The sequence below is a fragment of the Salvia splendens genome, chromosome 2, assembly GCF_004379255.2.
Source record: "Salvia splendens isolate huo1 chromosome 2, SspV2, whole genome shotgun sequence".
NCBI lineage: Eukaryota > Viridiplantae > Streptophyta > Magnoliopsida > Lamiales > Lamiaceae > Salvia > Salvia splendens.
Window position 1 is genome coordinate 1837856 of NC_056033.1, and position 14755 is coordinate 1852610.

Here is a 14755-nt window from a genome sequence, read left to right on the forward strand (position 1 = left end):
TAATATACCCCTATCTAAGAAATTGTAAAATAAATATAGAACTCTAAAATAAAAACAAAAATAAAAACAAAAACAAAAACAAGTATATTAGTCGTAACTATTTATAAACAATAGTAAAACACAGACTGTATTCTGGATATTTTCTTCCCTTGATTTCTTGCTATATTTCCAAGGAATTTTCCCATACGCTACAAAGGAGAAACAAAATATTAGAGTGTGAGTGAGCGTGGGAGAGAGTTGAGGCAGGTAAATCCCATTCAATTTCTTGCTTTTTTCATGTTGATTTTATTCTACACTTGAGATCATATTCCTCGCTCGGAAATTTAGGTAAATGTGGGTTCTTTTTCCCCCGATTAAACGAAGGAAAATCGTACCGTGAGCTTGAAAAATATGTTTTTTTAAAAAAAATTCCCAGTTTCTTAGGGAATTTAGGTTGTTGGGTGTTTGACTAGGTTAAAGCCACCATCTTTTAGCATATAACTGAGCATGAAGAGGATCTTAAGTGACTGTGATCTGGGTTTGGTTTTATCTGATTATTGAGTTTTTGTACTTGGCTGCTCTATTTTTATCATTGATTTCTTATTTTTGTTGTTTGTGGTCCTTTTTGGGTGTACAGTTTATTACAATGGCAAGGAAAATGCTTATTGATGGGGAGTTGGACAAAGCCAATGAGGCGGAGAGTCACTATGACTTTGATTTGTTTGTCATCGGGGCAGGCAGTGGTGGGGTCCGTGCATCGCGGTTTTCAGCCCAGAATGGAGCTAAGGTACAATTTTTTATGGAAAATGATTTGCTGAGCTAATTTGAAAAAATGTGTTGTTTGTTTGTGAACTTTTGTTTCTCTTTCATATCTTTTTTCTTGATAAATTCATGATTATTGTACCCGGCTACCTGAGTGTCTATCACCAAATTTGTCTTATGTTGTTGCGATTCTTTATGAATGCGTTACATAAATTTCGAGAATCGATGTCTGGCAGTACTAGTAGCAATCCTGAACTTGATCTTTCTAATTGACCATTGACCACGGACCTAGCTGTATCTAAAGGCATTACTCTCCACACTCAATGAGAGTTAGATAGGACATTCACCCCCCAGTTCATGATATACTTGTGAATTCTCATTTTCATGTTTTGAACGATTATGAGTTCACCTGGCTATAATGAAGCTCCTTTTTGTTTTAGTTGTATTCCTCAGATGATTGTAGGTTATTTTTAATGTATTTGACAGAATTTCATTTTGTTTACAGGTAGCTATCTGTGAGCTTCCATTTCATCCTATCAGCTCTGAAGTTATTGGAGGAGTTGGTGGAACGTAAGTAGTATATAAACTAGTGGGCACCTTAGCTTCATAGTTATGCATCTCCTCTTTCAGTCATGTGACTTGTTTTCTGGATATATATGACAATGACATCTGATGGATTTTTTACTAGTTTGTGCTACACATCCTTCATTATCTCTAGTTCACCTTTTGTTTTTCCTCCGGAGAACAATATATTATTGGCTAGACACTTAGACTTTATGAATTGATGTCTTACTACTCTTACCTTACTGTGAACGTGGAATCTGATGGTTAGCTGGGATTCATGGCACTGGCTGTGACTCATGTTTTTAATAAATTCACAAGAAGTTAACTTCATTTGAATGGTAATGTTTTTTTTCAGCAAAATGAACATCCAATTACTGCTAGCGGACTCTAAAACGGATGCAATTTGAATTTTCCTTCATTCCAGTAGTGTAACATTTCATTGTATTCCTTTTAAATTCGGGACAGAGCTAGTTGTTTGTTACTACATGAATTTTAAGGTCTCTATCCAATGTTCTCGAAGTCATAAGGAACTTGAGATTAGATTGGTTTCTGTATAGTCCTTTCTGAACTTTTAGCTGTCCACTATTTACTCCGTAATTAGTAATGTAATATCCAGTACTCCCTCCATTCCCTTATAGTTGAGTCATTTTTTCATTTCGGGAAGTTTCCTCATAGTTGAGTCATTTCCATCTATAGTAACTTTATTCTCTTTCTTAATTTACTCTCTCTTACTTTATTCTCTCTACTTTATTCACTTTTTACTTTATTCTCTCTACTTTTTTCCCTCTCTTACTTTTTTTTTATCTATTTATTTAACACACTTAACATCTCTTTCTTAAACTCCGTGCTGAAAAGTTTCGCCTCAACTATGAGGGAACAGAGGGAGTATAATTTTTAAATATAACTTAGGAGTCACTAATTTTTAAATATAACTTAGGAGTCACTAATTTTTTTCTGTTAGGTAGTGCATTTGATTTAATAGAGTCTACCCTATGTACGTTTGGAATAATAGGCAAAGCTTAATAACCAACACTTATTTCAGGTGTGTGATTCGTGGTTGTGTTCCTAAAAAGATTTTGGTGTATGGTGCTTCTTTTGGGCCTGAACTGGAGGTGAGATTTTCGTATAATGATACAAGGAGATGATCAAATACTTTATTGTGTTTCTTGCAAATCTTTGTTCGGGTGTTGCTTCTGTTCTGTCTATTAGCTTGGCTAGTTTATCTTGATCAGTAATTTAGCTGGTCTTAAAATGCATGAATTGGAGTCAACACTTTGATTTGATAGCATGAGGAGATGATTGAAATAAGTGTTCTGTTATTGAAGATCTCTGCTCTGCTGTCTCTTTTGTTCTCTCTGTTAACTTGGCTGGTTTTTCTTTTTCAATAACAGTGCCTGGTCTTCTATAGTGCATTAAAAAAGAGAGTCCTGTGCAGTTTTCTGCTCTATTAAGCTAATATCCTATGTTGGAATGTCATATCACTATGATTGTTAAGAAGTAGTATCGAAATGGATATTTTTGCTTCTTTTCTGATCAAGTATTGCTTTGGATTTTGCAGGATGCACGGAATTATGGGTGGGATGTGAATGAGAAAATTGATTTCAATTGGAAAAAACTTTTACAAAAGAAGGTAAGTGTAGTATATAAGATATTTTCTTATAAACTTTTATGAGCTCCTGTAAGATATTTATCCAGCTAATAAAATTTTAAATTGTCTGATCTTATTTTAAAAATATGTTGTAGGAGTTGTTGTATGACTGAGCTCTTAAGATGTTAGTAATTGCAAAGTTGTAGGTATAGTTTATAATGGACAAAACGATAAAGTGTTTCTCAAGTAAGATCTGTTTTTTCCCAAAAATGGTTTCGTTTCTTTTATTTATTTAGAATAGCTTATAAGCTCCCAACATCTTGTATGCTGTTTCAAAGAGCTACCCACCCCCAAGTACATCCATGATCCATCAGATGAAGACAGGCTAGGAAGAAAAATCGAACCTTACCTACTCTAAAGCCAGACTTTGAATTAGAAATTGGAGGGAGTATTTAACTTTATTATTCTGACTATTTTGATAAATTCTGATACCCAGCTACAGAGCATATGAGAGATCTCATTATATCAAAAACATATAGCATAACTATTTACCCTTATCACTGTTTACTTGTGTTATAGTCGGCTTTCATTTTATTCACTTTCAGACTGAAGAAATAAATAGACTTAATGGGATCTACAAGCGGTTACTTTCCGGTGCTGGAGTCAAGCTATTTGAAGGAGAGGGAAGGGTTATTGGCCCTAATGAGGTTGAAGTTATTCAATTGGACGGAACAAAAATCAGTTATTCAGCAAAACATATTCTGATTGCAACTGGAAGCCGGGCTCAGCGTCTACCTATTCCAGGCCAGGTATGTTAGTTGTGTTCAATATGATCTAATTATAATAATCTTTAATTTTAGTTTGAGTGTACATAATTGATCCTAATGTCTGCTGTAATTTGATTTCACTCCATATCAAAATCTTCTCTTTCACTGTACCTAACTAATGTTTATCCTGGTTCTACTTTCCTTTTAGGAATTAGGCATCACATCAGATGAGGCATTGAGCTTGGAAGAGCTACCTAAGCATGCTGTCATACTTGGTGGAGGGTATTATTCTACCTCGCTGTGCCTTTTAATCCATCTATGTAGGATGCTTAGATATTCATGTCAATGCTCATTCTTTAATGTAGGTATATTGCAGTTGAGTTTGCCTCAATATGGCGAGGAATGGGTGCGAAAGTGGATTTGTTTTATAGAAAAGATCTTCCTTTAAGGTCATAAGATTTCTGTGACTTCCATCGTCTACCTTGGTTTTTAGCCGCCTGCTGTTGCTGTCAAGCTTTCGTATTATTCACATGCTTATTTTGCTTCATCTGCATTTTGTCTTGTAAGCTAAGCTAACTGCTTTGCTCGCTGGTGTGGTATTTATATCTATATTGTCTCATCCCATGGTGTATCATGTATGACGTTTTAGGTAGCACATTTTATACCACTTTCTTCATAGTTTCCAAGTGGACCTAGGACTCAATGGATGTGCCATGTCAATAAAGTGAAGTAACAAGGATAGCATAGAGGATTCAAAGGATTAGAACCTTCTTCAGATGGATAGCACAAACTTTGATTGAAAAAATTGTGATGTAGTAGTGCAAAGGTGGTGTTGTATCTGTAATGTTTTAATTCATGCTAAATGCTAAAATTGCAACTCGAGGTAAACATTGTGTTGCTTTAACTAATTTACCCCTTTATAGACTTAGCTTTGCCTTCCCTTTTAGCCCGTGACTGTGATGTTGTTGATTAAACTGGACCTCTAACTTTTCACATAAAATCTTACAACAGAGGGTTTGATGATGAGATGAGAGAAGTGGTTGCAAAAAATCTGGAAGGCAGGGGTATTAAGCTTCATCCCAGTACAAACTTGAAGGAGGTGCTTGCTGCTTTCTCTATCTTTCTATCTTTACTTTTTTCCTGCTTGAAAACACAATAATTTACTGAAAGAAGAAACAAGGCTGATAATAGAAACAAAGCTCTGCTGCATTGTGTGTCAGTGCGCTGAATCTTTAGATCTTGTATTCTGATAGGAATATTGCATATCCATTTATTTCATTGTTTATTGTATTTACTTTATGATGCAGTTGTCTAAAACAGAAGGCGGTGTAAAAGTTCTTACCGACCATGGTGAAGAAATTGTGGCTGATGTTGTGCTGTTTGCCACTGGTAATTCTAGAGTCACTGCGATGAATACATTTAAGTTTTAATTGATGTTTGTGTTGCCAGCAATACATAATGCTGAGACATGTCTTGCAGGAAATGCTTTCTTTTGGTATTCGGTTTATTAGGCTATTGTAATTCGGTCATGGCTCATAATTATTATAATGCATGTCTTTCAAACTTTCCCTTACTTATGCATTTGCTATATCACTTCATCTTAATTTTCATCATGTCTAGATGACAGCAATCTCAAATTCATTAGAGCTAAAGCACAAAAGTTAATGGTTTGTTTTTGCTGGCCTTGTGTTTATATTTAGCGCTGTAGTTCATCAGTACACAGTTCTCTGGAGCTTGTTTCATATGCCAAAGTCGTAATACCTCATCTTGCAATGTTTAGATGTGATCCGATTATACATTTTTAATGTTAGGGCAACCTGTTTTCTCCTCTAGTCAGAAACTGTATATGATTGTCTCCTTGGTTACAGGTAGGACTCCCAACTCAAAAAGGTTGAATCTGGAAGCCGTAGGTGTTGAGCTCGATAAGGCTGGAGCTATAAAGGTGAGTTCTTATTTATGCAATTTTTTAGAATTTTGTCCCAAATTACTCCTTTTTCCGAGAATTCTTAGATCTGAAAATAGGCGACGACAAAGGTAAAAACAATCAAAGTAATCATCTTATATCATTATAGTGAGTGAAGAATCAGATGAACTTGGATAATTCCCTTTTAAGCATTCAATATTACTGACATGATTGATTGTCAAAATTTCACATGTTGCATTCTATTAAGTTCGCCTTCGAGATATGGAAGTCTGGTTTCTTTCTCGGTGATCATAGCTTATTTTGTCTCTGGAATGTCAGGTTAATCAGTACTCTCAAACCAACATGCCTAGCATATGGGCAATAGGTGATGTTACAAACCGAATGAATCTTACCCCGGTAGCTCTAATGGAAGGCACCTGCTTTGCAGTATGTTCCCCTGAAATTCTCGCTCTTACTTCCATGTTTGTTTCAGTAATCATGCCCGACTATGTATTTGGACATACTTCGATTTTCTCGCGCTTCAATATTGTTTATTAAAACCTCTTTTATGCTGTCTGCAGAACACTGTATTTGGAGGAAAGCCAATGGCACCCGATTACAGTAATATTGCTTGTGCCGTGTTTTGGTATTACCACCTTTTTCCTTAGCAAACTTATTTTATTCGCTATATATATGGCGTCAAACGGCTGTAGGTTATATAGTCACATCTTATGACATACATGTATTATAGTTCTTGAGCTTACTTAGGATGTTGACCGAAATGCTAATAGCAGTCTTTCGGTCGTATAACCACTAAAATTTGTTGAGTTCAAGATGTTCTTTTGCCGAAAGGACCTTCTGCGTTCGAGTTCTCCTGTCTAGATAATCAAATCAGAACAATTTGTATAATTGTAGTTTCTTTTGCCACTATGAGCTTAATTTTTATAGTGAGTTCAGCAATTTCTTTACAATAGTATACTTTTCCGGAGCCTCAGTTGAAACTTGTATAATGTTTTACTCGGTAGCATTCCGCCACTCTCTGTAGTTGGTCTCAGCGAGCAAGAGGCTGTAGAGAAAGCAAAGGGCGACATTTTGATTTTCACATCTACGTTCAATCCCATGAAAAACACCATTTCCGGGTATGCTTTAATTGCTTAATATTCCGATTTGCGTACATTATACTATTACAATGGTATTAAAAATTATCGAATGCTTCATTTCTTTGAAAGAATGCTATTACTATATACGCGCATGATGGTTCATTGAATGTTTCATCATCTCTGTTACATGATGCTGGTATAGACGTCAAGAGAAAACTATGATGAAGCTTGTTGTCGATGCTGAGACGGATAAAGTACTCGGAGCATCCATGTGTGGGCCAGACGCAGCTGAGATCATGCAGGTCCGTATCAATTATTCCCCATTTTAGTTTGTTGTCTTGTCTATGTTCATACCAAAGTAAAAACATTAAAATTTGTATAATCTGTCACAGGGCATTGCCATTGCTTTAAAATGTGGAGCTACCAAAGCACAATTTGAGAGCACTGTGAGTTTCATAAACTCTCTTTTCTCTTCCTCCCTCTCTCCCTCTCATCAATTTTCATTTACTTGATGCTGTATGTTAGGTTGGGATTCACCCTTCCGCTGCCGAGGAATTTGTGACAATGCGGTCAGCGACGAGGCGAGTCTCGGCTGGCACTGCCAAGCCTAGGACCAATCTGTGAGACTTGGATCATAGTTTATCGTATTTAGACACAATATTTGATCATACAACTGCAAATGTTTAATAAAGCTTGTTTGATAGCTAGTTGATAAAAGTAATTTTACAGTGTGCGATTGGGCTTCGTTTTTGCCCTTTATTTATTTTTTTATATGAAATGGATAACATATTAATTTTTTATTTTAAAAGCGGCAACTGCCTATATAGCTGTTTTGAAATAGAATATTTTATTTAGTATTTTTTAATTAAACCATGAAAATGTTTTTTTTATGATTATGGTAATATTGTTTTAATTATTTGTTTTGATTATGTAATCTTAGTATTTTAGTTATGTAAACATACAAACAATCTTAAGATTTTAACTATCAATTTTTTGTTTTATTGAAATCTGGATTTTTTTATTAATTTATTTTAATTATGATTGTATTTAATTAACTTCAAGCTCATGTTAAATAAACGCTCGTGCAAAAGCTTTAACTGCATAATCTTTGTCGGAATTCTCGAGAATTGTGTTCCATCTATTCATAAGTAATTGATTTATTATTTCATTTTGGATTGTTTATAAAAATTAATCACATTCTATTTTAAATAATTTTTTTAACAAGGTAAGTTCCCATCTTCACTAATACTAATATTCTAAATTTTTTTTCTATTTGTTTACTTTTTGAATTTTTATACTAAAAATTCAATTATTTGCAATACATAGAGAAAGTATGAATTTTATTTACTGACTAAGGGATATTATTATTATTAGTATTATTATTATTGCTTATTGATTTATAAATTATATACTCAAAGATACAATTGTTAATATGACAATTTGTTTAATTCGTTTTAAACTGTTTCTCCTTTCTTCAAAGTTCAAACTCAATCACACCGAAGAAGATGAGCAGAAGGGTTGCTGTTTCTGCATTTGATCTGATTCACAGAAGCGTTGCTGTTTCAGCTTCATGGTCTCAAAAATTGGGTAATCATCTCACTCCTCTCTTCTTTCTCTTCTCTTCCCATTTCCACAGTGTTAAAGAATTAGATGATGCTATTCACTTGTTTCACAAAATGCTGAGAATGCGGCCACAACCTTCGGCTTCAGACTTCACGAAACTGTTGAATGCTGTTGTTAAGATGAGACACTACTCTGTTGCCCTCAACTTGTTCGATGAAATGCGTCAAGGGACGCCCCTTTGAATCGTTACACGATGAATGCCGTGATTAATTGCTCTTGCCTTCTGAAACGAGTAGACTTCGGTGTTGCTGCATTGGGCATCTTCTTCAAGAGCGGTTACGAACCAAATGTCGCGATGTTCAGCATTCTCATCAAAGGGTTGTTTTTAGAAGATAAGGTCGTCGACGCCATGGAATTATTCGAAAAGGTTTTGGGTTTAAGACTATGTGAGCCCGATGATGTCATGATTTTGACCGTGATAGATGGGCTTCGCAAAGCTGGCCAGATCATTGCTGCTAATGATTTAGTTCGTAGATTGGAAAGAAGTGGGTGTAGACCGAATGTTAAAGCTTATAGTGCATTGCTTGACGGATTGTGCAAGGTTGGAATGGTGGATGATGCTTTCCACCTACTTTCCGAGATGGCTGACAAGGGTATTCCACCGGATGTTTACACATATAATTCGATGATTCAAGGCTTGTGCGATGTTGGGAGACTGAAGGATGTTAAAGATCTGTTGGGAAAAATGGCTAGTTCTAATATATCTTTCAATGTCATTACTTTCAGTATATTTATTGATGCACTTTGCAAGGAAGGAAATGTGAAAGAGGCCGAGGATGTTTTGCAACTTATGAAGCAGCGAAACGTTTGTCCTGATGTTGTCACTTATAGTGCACTGATAAATGGGTATTGTTTGCGAGGAGAAATCAATAAAGCGAAACGAGTACTTGATTCCTTAGCGGACATGGTGCTTAAGCCTAATATTACCATCTATGGCAGTTTAATCAATGGATACTGCAAGAAGGGAAGAGTTGACGATGCTTGGCTTCTTTTTCACCAAGTTCCCCGCAAAGGTGTGGTACATAATACATGCACTTATAATACCATAATACATGGATTATTTAGTAAGAATAGATTTGCAGACGGGTGGAAGCTTTTCAAGGATATGGAGGCTCGACAAATAAACCCCAACTCATATACGTATAGTACATTGTTGGATGGGCTGTGCTGAAAAAGCTCTGTCGTTTCTGCGTTTGCTTGAACGAAAAGGAGTTCATCCTAATATAGTCATGTACAATACTCTCATCAACGGATTGTGCAGAAATGGAAAGCTCAGTGTTGCTAGAGATCTTTTCGACCAACTTCCTTCTCGAGGTTTGGTGCCTCATGTTAGAACATATACAGTGATCATTGGTGCACTTTTCCAAGAAGGGTATGTGGATGAGGCAAAATGTTTACTTAATGAGATGGAGAAATGCGGATGTGCACCTAATAGCGTGACATACAACGTTATTGTGCAGAGTTTGCTAGTTAAAAATGAAGTACATGAGGTTATACCATTCTTGGAAGAAATGTCCAGAAGGGGATTCTCTGCAGATCAAGTTACCTTTTCCATGCTAATTGATTGAGTGCAAGGACAGACTGAAGACGATTTTCTTATCAAGTTGATGAAGAAAGTGTTGCCTGTCATAGGGTGGAAATGATACTCTATTGGAAGAATGCCCTTGTTGCCCATGAGCCTAACAATTTTGACAAAAGAATTTGGCAAACATACATTTTCTGATGGTTGGAAGCTTTTCAACGATATGGAGTCCCGTCGAGTAAGTCCTAACTTATCTACTTACACTACATATCGTTGGATGGGTTATGCAGGAATGGAGAGACAGATGAGGCTCTTTTGTTACTGTGCATGATCGAAGAGAAAGGAGTTAATCCTTATGAATTCATATATGGTGTTATGATTAAAGGTTAACGCAAAAATGGAAAACTTGATGTTGCGATAGATCTTTTCAACCAACTTCTATCTAAACGTCTGCAACCTCACGTTGTTATATATAATATGATCATTGGTTCATTCTGTCGAGATGGCCACATGGAGAAGGCAAAATGCTCGTTTATAGAGATGGAGAATCGTGGCTGTTCACCTGATAGCGTTACATAGTGCAACATTATCACCCGAAGTTTGCTAGATAAACACGAGCTTTGTGAGGCTATACACTTCTTGCAAGAAATGCTCCAAAAGGGATTCTCGACGGAAGCTGCTACATTCTCCGTGCTGATCGATCAAGCGCAAGGACATACGGAAGATGATCTTTTTATCAAATTGATGAAGGATGTTTTGCCCAAGAAATTTCATCATAGTCCATCTTGCTGTCTAAAATATCCCAGGATCTGTGAACTTAATTTTGGAGGTCAGTTATGTCAATAGTGATATTATATGTATGATACTTCACTACTTTATTTCTACCGATTTAACAATATTTCCATTGAATTTTGCAAATTATTGTTCTGTTCCAAGTAGTTTATGCTCGATTGATAGAATTAGTTCGAATCACTAATATGATAAACTTTTGCATGGTTTCATCATCTACTTATATAACGATGAGTCTTTTGCTTTTGAGGTTTAAAATTCTAATAAAAAGTGCAGAAATACCCTTAAAAGTTAATTCGACATCAAGAGCTTCCATGACTTGTGGTTAATTGGTCTGTAGTCTGTACCAATTATTTTGTATGATTTTTAGCCTAATGTAGCTCTACATCTTTGACAATGGAATCGGATTTGAAATATTCGTTCCATATAAAAAAATATGGAATCGGATTTGACAATTTTTATTTAGTTATTTAGTTATTTATATTATTATTATTATTATTATTGTTGTTGTTATTGTTATTATTAGTTGCGCCACAAAATATTTTTGCATGTGGTTTGTTAATTTTAGGCAAGATGCTTTGAAAAGTAGTGTGATATTTAAGGCCAAAATTGGAATTTATTCACACGTTTCGTCATTAGAATGTAGTGATTATATTCAATAATCTGCCACATAAAATTATTCAAACCCTGCTTTCATCGTTATCGAAATCCTATGGGAAAAGTAATCAGTTAGACTCATTCATAATTTAGTACGTATTAAGTTAACTATGAATTTTACATTCAGAAAATATTTAGTTAACATTGACTTTTAGATTCATAAAATATTTGATTAACATTGACTCATTCATAAAATAATTAAAATATTTAGTTAAATTTGACTCAAATTCTCAATATTCAAGGGATAGAATCATAGAATATAGATAGAGTATGAACAGAGTTTTAGATATTTAAGTTAAAAAATATCATATCCCAACTCTTTGACTCATTCATAAAATATTTATTTAACTTAGTCAACTCCAATTTAGTAGGGCGTGTTCGTTATGTTATGTCATTTATACGTAGAATTGACCTCATTTCATATGTTTAATGTATCTTTTCCAATTCTCATAAGCCCGAGAAATGGAAGGTGGCCCGACTCATTTACAAAACCTCACTCTATGTCCCTTATTCCCTTTGCTCTTATCCAAAATCCTTCATTATCTTCAATATTCCTCAATTTTTTTTCTTTCATTGCGTGAGCTTCAGCTATTAAAACAACTCCTATTTATTTAATCAAATTTTCTCTTGTATTGCATGAGAATTAATGAGTGTTCGTCCTCTACCCAAATTGCTACTCCCCCTCACTCCAGAGTTCCGTCGACGGTCCTCTCCTCGGATAAACATTTTCCAACGAATAACCAACTTAGGCAACACTGGGCCGGGTTGTTTAGGTAAATTCAGTGAAATTAATACCCCTAACTGAGTTGTGCAGATACATAACCTAACAGTAACAAAAGAAATGGGCAATAAATATTAATTCAATGGGCCTTGGCCAAATTCTCGGGCCTACTAGAAATCATATGTGTGTCGAACCAAACATATGATTGCTACAAATAAGGACGAACCAAGCACATCCTAATATTTACACACATCCTAATATTTACGTAGCCAAATATGTGGCCCCACACATTTAATTAACATCTGTTTTTCCTGCCAAAAGTCAAAATGTTAAGGCGTACATGCCGTACAGTCTCATTTTCTTAACAGCTCCAATGTTATAAATACCATACATGAATCAATAACAAAGATGTAGCATAAGCATAACAATTCCCCCAAACTTAAAGAAGAAATAGTAGTACCAGTTTTTTTTTTTGTGTCCAAACATGAAGATCAGCATAGTAAGAAGAAAGTTGATAAAACCATGCACCCCAACTCCCAAAAACCTCAACAACTACAAACTCTCATCCATAGACGAGCTCAGCCCGCCAACAAACTTCGGCGTCGTCCTCTTCTACCAATCAAAGCCGTCGAAACCAGCCAATTATGTGCTCGAAGAATCCTTGTCGGGAATCTTACCGCGGTTCTACCCTCTCGCGGGAAGATACATCGACGAGGACTTCAGCGTTGACTGCGTTGACCAGGGCGCCGAGTTTGTCGAAGCAGTAGCCGATGCCGACGATATTGTGGAGGTAGACGATCTTCTTCCGCGACGAGCGGACCAGTTCACGGGCCCCACCGATCCGCTGCTGTCGGTTCAGGTCACGGAGTTGGTGAAAAGCGGGGGCTTGGCTGTCGGGGTTACTGTGTCGCATAAGATTTTCGACGCTTCTTCGATTGGGACGTTTATTGCTGCTTGGTCGAATGCTAGCATGAATTTTGGGGGTGAAGAAGGGATCGGTGTTGTTCCCAACTTCGATCCTCATTTGTTGTTTCCTGGTAACAAATTTTATTCTTGTTTTACGTGTTGTTTCCCATCGTTTTACAAATTACTCTATTTGACACGATTTAAAGATCTCTGCTTTGACTCGGTGCAGGTTTAAGAAATTGTTTAATTTCATAGAAGGAAATACGGCGTAAGTTAATAGAATATGAATTTCTTTTTATATTTACTTTTATAATGATACGTGCGTGCATGAGTACTGTAATGATTTTTAAATTGTGGACGTCACAAAATGATAAAATAAGTGAAATACTCCTTACAATTAATCTAGAAGAATTAATGTGTTTGTGAGTCGTATTTCTAATAATTCTGGCTTAATTTTTGTAATGGAGGTAAACAATCTATATATTTATATTTATATTTATATTTATCCAGGTAAGAAGCGAAGTTACTTTCCTGAAATGAAGCCATCAGAAACCAGTCAAACCAGCAGTATCGTTTCAAACCGTTTCTCATTCAAGAAGGAATCAATAAGGAATCTGAGATCAAAGCTGAACCCAAAACAAGGCATCAACAACAACATGTTCTCGAAGGTTCGTCTCGTCTCCGCGGTCATAGCCAAAGCCATAATCCGCATCGACACAACAAAACACGGACGCCCGAGGCCTTCCCTCATCATTCAAGCCGTCGACATGCGGCCGAGAACCACCCCGCCTCTCCCCAAGCACTCATGCGGAGACCTCGCGTTGCATGCCGTGGCAAAGTGTACGCACGGTGCGGCCGGTTTGGGACTTGAAGAAATCGCATGTGCGATGAGCGAAGCCATCGAAAAGACCGTCTCTGACTGCGCTAGGGTGCTGTCGCGTGGATACGAGGACGTCGTTATCGAGGCGGAGGCGGATCTGATCCAAGGGATGATGAGCTCGGAGATGAATTATTTGAGTTTTAGTGATTGGAGTAGGTTTGGGTTGTACGATGCGGATTTCGGGTGGGGGAAGCCGGTGTCGGTGGGGATAGCGCGGGTGCCGTATGAGAGGGCCACGGTGCTCGTGAATGATAAAGATGGTGGTGGGATTGAGGCGTGGGTTCATTTGAGTTTAGATGATATGGTTTGCTTTGAAGAAGATGATGAAATTAAATTGTATGCTAGTAGAACTATGTAAGAGTGGTATATGTGTCATATATTGGGTTCGGATTATAATAAAATAATTGGTGGAAATTAACTAAATAAATCTTCACAAGTTTTGGAATAAAGGTAGATGATATAATTTGTAAAAATACATTGAGATCTATGGTATACATAAATAAATGTTTGCCATCATAAAATTTACAGATCTAAAATTGTACTATATGAGAAATTAAAATTAAAATTTCACACAAAATATATATTGCATGCCCACATCTATATTAATAATTAATGAAAATAAAATTATAAAAATGTATAAAAAAACTATTTGCTTAGTTCCGCATATTATATCAAAATTGTAAGTCCAATTTATTCTAACGAACTGAAATGAAAATACACCTGAATAAAATGAAAATATACTGAAATTTGATTCGTTACTTTGTAGATCTATAGTTATTTGGCATTAATATGCCAAATTATTTTCACTTATAATAATTTATTAATAATATTATAATTCATAAATAGTGGAGTAGTATTCCATAGAGACGAAGATTCATTTATTGTTATTTATGTTTATTATTCAAAATACATATTCCCTCAGTCCCACTCAAAATATTTTTGCACGTGGTTTGTTAATTTTAGGCAAGATGCTTTGAAAAGTACTGTTGTGCAA

General features: G+C 35.9%; 2 protein-coding genes and 2 pseudogenes across 3 annotated transcripts; all 4 read left to right on the forward strand.

Moving 5' to 3' along the window:
* Positions 1-131: 131 nt before the first annotated feature.
* LOC121782660 (glutathione reductase, cytosolic-like) lies at positions 132-7471 on the forward strand. Of its 2 annotated transcripts, none has more exons than XM_042180619.1 (17): positions 132-246; positions 617-766; positions 1247-1311; positions 2348-2417; positions 2864-2935; positions 3499-3702; positions 3869-3942; positions 4026-4109; positions 4672-4759; positions 4968-5049; positions 5529-5602; positions 5903-6010; positions 6145-6209; positions 6589-6702; positions 6866-6965; positions 7056-7109; positions 7189-7471. In XM_042180619.1, exons 2-17 carry the CDS (start codon positions 626-628, stop codon positions 7285-7287), a joined length of 1494 nt encoding a protein of 497 aa, XP_042036553.1. In that variant the 5' UTR covers positions 132-246; positions 617-625; the 3' UTR covers positions 7288-7471. The 2 variants fall into 2 exon arrangements, with proteins under 2 accessions (XP_042036553.1, XP_042036544.1); XM_042180610.1 differs by having other exon boundaries at positions 138-242.
* A 144-nt stretch (positions 7472-7615) lies between these two features.
* LOC121782652 lies at positions 7616-10743 on the forward strand (annotated as a pseudogene).
* Positions 9945-10743, forward strand: LOC121782677 (annotated as a pseudogene).
* A 1520-nt stretch (positions 10744-12263) lies between these two features.
* LOC121782671 (pelargonidin 3-O-(6-caffeoylglucoside) 5-O-(6-O-malonylglucoside) 4'''-malonyltransferase-like) lies at positions 12264-14131 on the forward strand. Its single transcript, XM_042180626.1, has 2 exons — positions 12264-13012; positions 13392-14131. The coding sequence occupies exons 1-2, from the start codon at positions 12460-12462 to the stop codon at positions 14117-14119; spliced, it is 1281 nt and encodes a 426-aa protein (XP_042036560.1). The 5' UTR covers positions 12264-12459; the 3' UTR covers positions 14120-14131.
* Positions 14132-14755: the final 624 nt, after the last annotated feature.

Bases quoted from the DNA above. Each gene is read 5' to 3' on its own strand.
- LOC121782660 (XM_042180619.1), top strand. From the start codon at position 626: ATGGCAAGGAAAATGCTTATTGATGGGGAGTTGGACAAAGCCAATGAG. The intron at 2,418-2,863 runs GTGAGATTTTCG...TGGATTTTGCAG, and splicing joins CTTTTGGGCCTGAACTGGAG to GATGCACGGAATTATGGGTG. The intron at 4,760-4,967 runs GTGCTTGCTGCT...TTTATGATGCAG, and splicing joins CCAGTACAAACTTGAAGGAG to TTGTCTAAAACAGAAGGCGG.
- LOC121782671 (XM_042180626.1), top strand. From the start codon at position 12,460: ATGAAGATCAGCATAGTAAGAAGAAAGTTGATAAAACCATGCACCCCA. The intron at 13,013-13,391 runs GTAACAAATTTT...ATATTTATCCAG, and splicing joins TCCTCATTTGTTGTTTCCTG to GTAAGAAGCGAAGTTACTTT.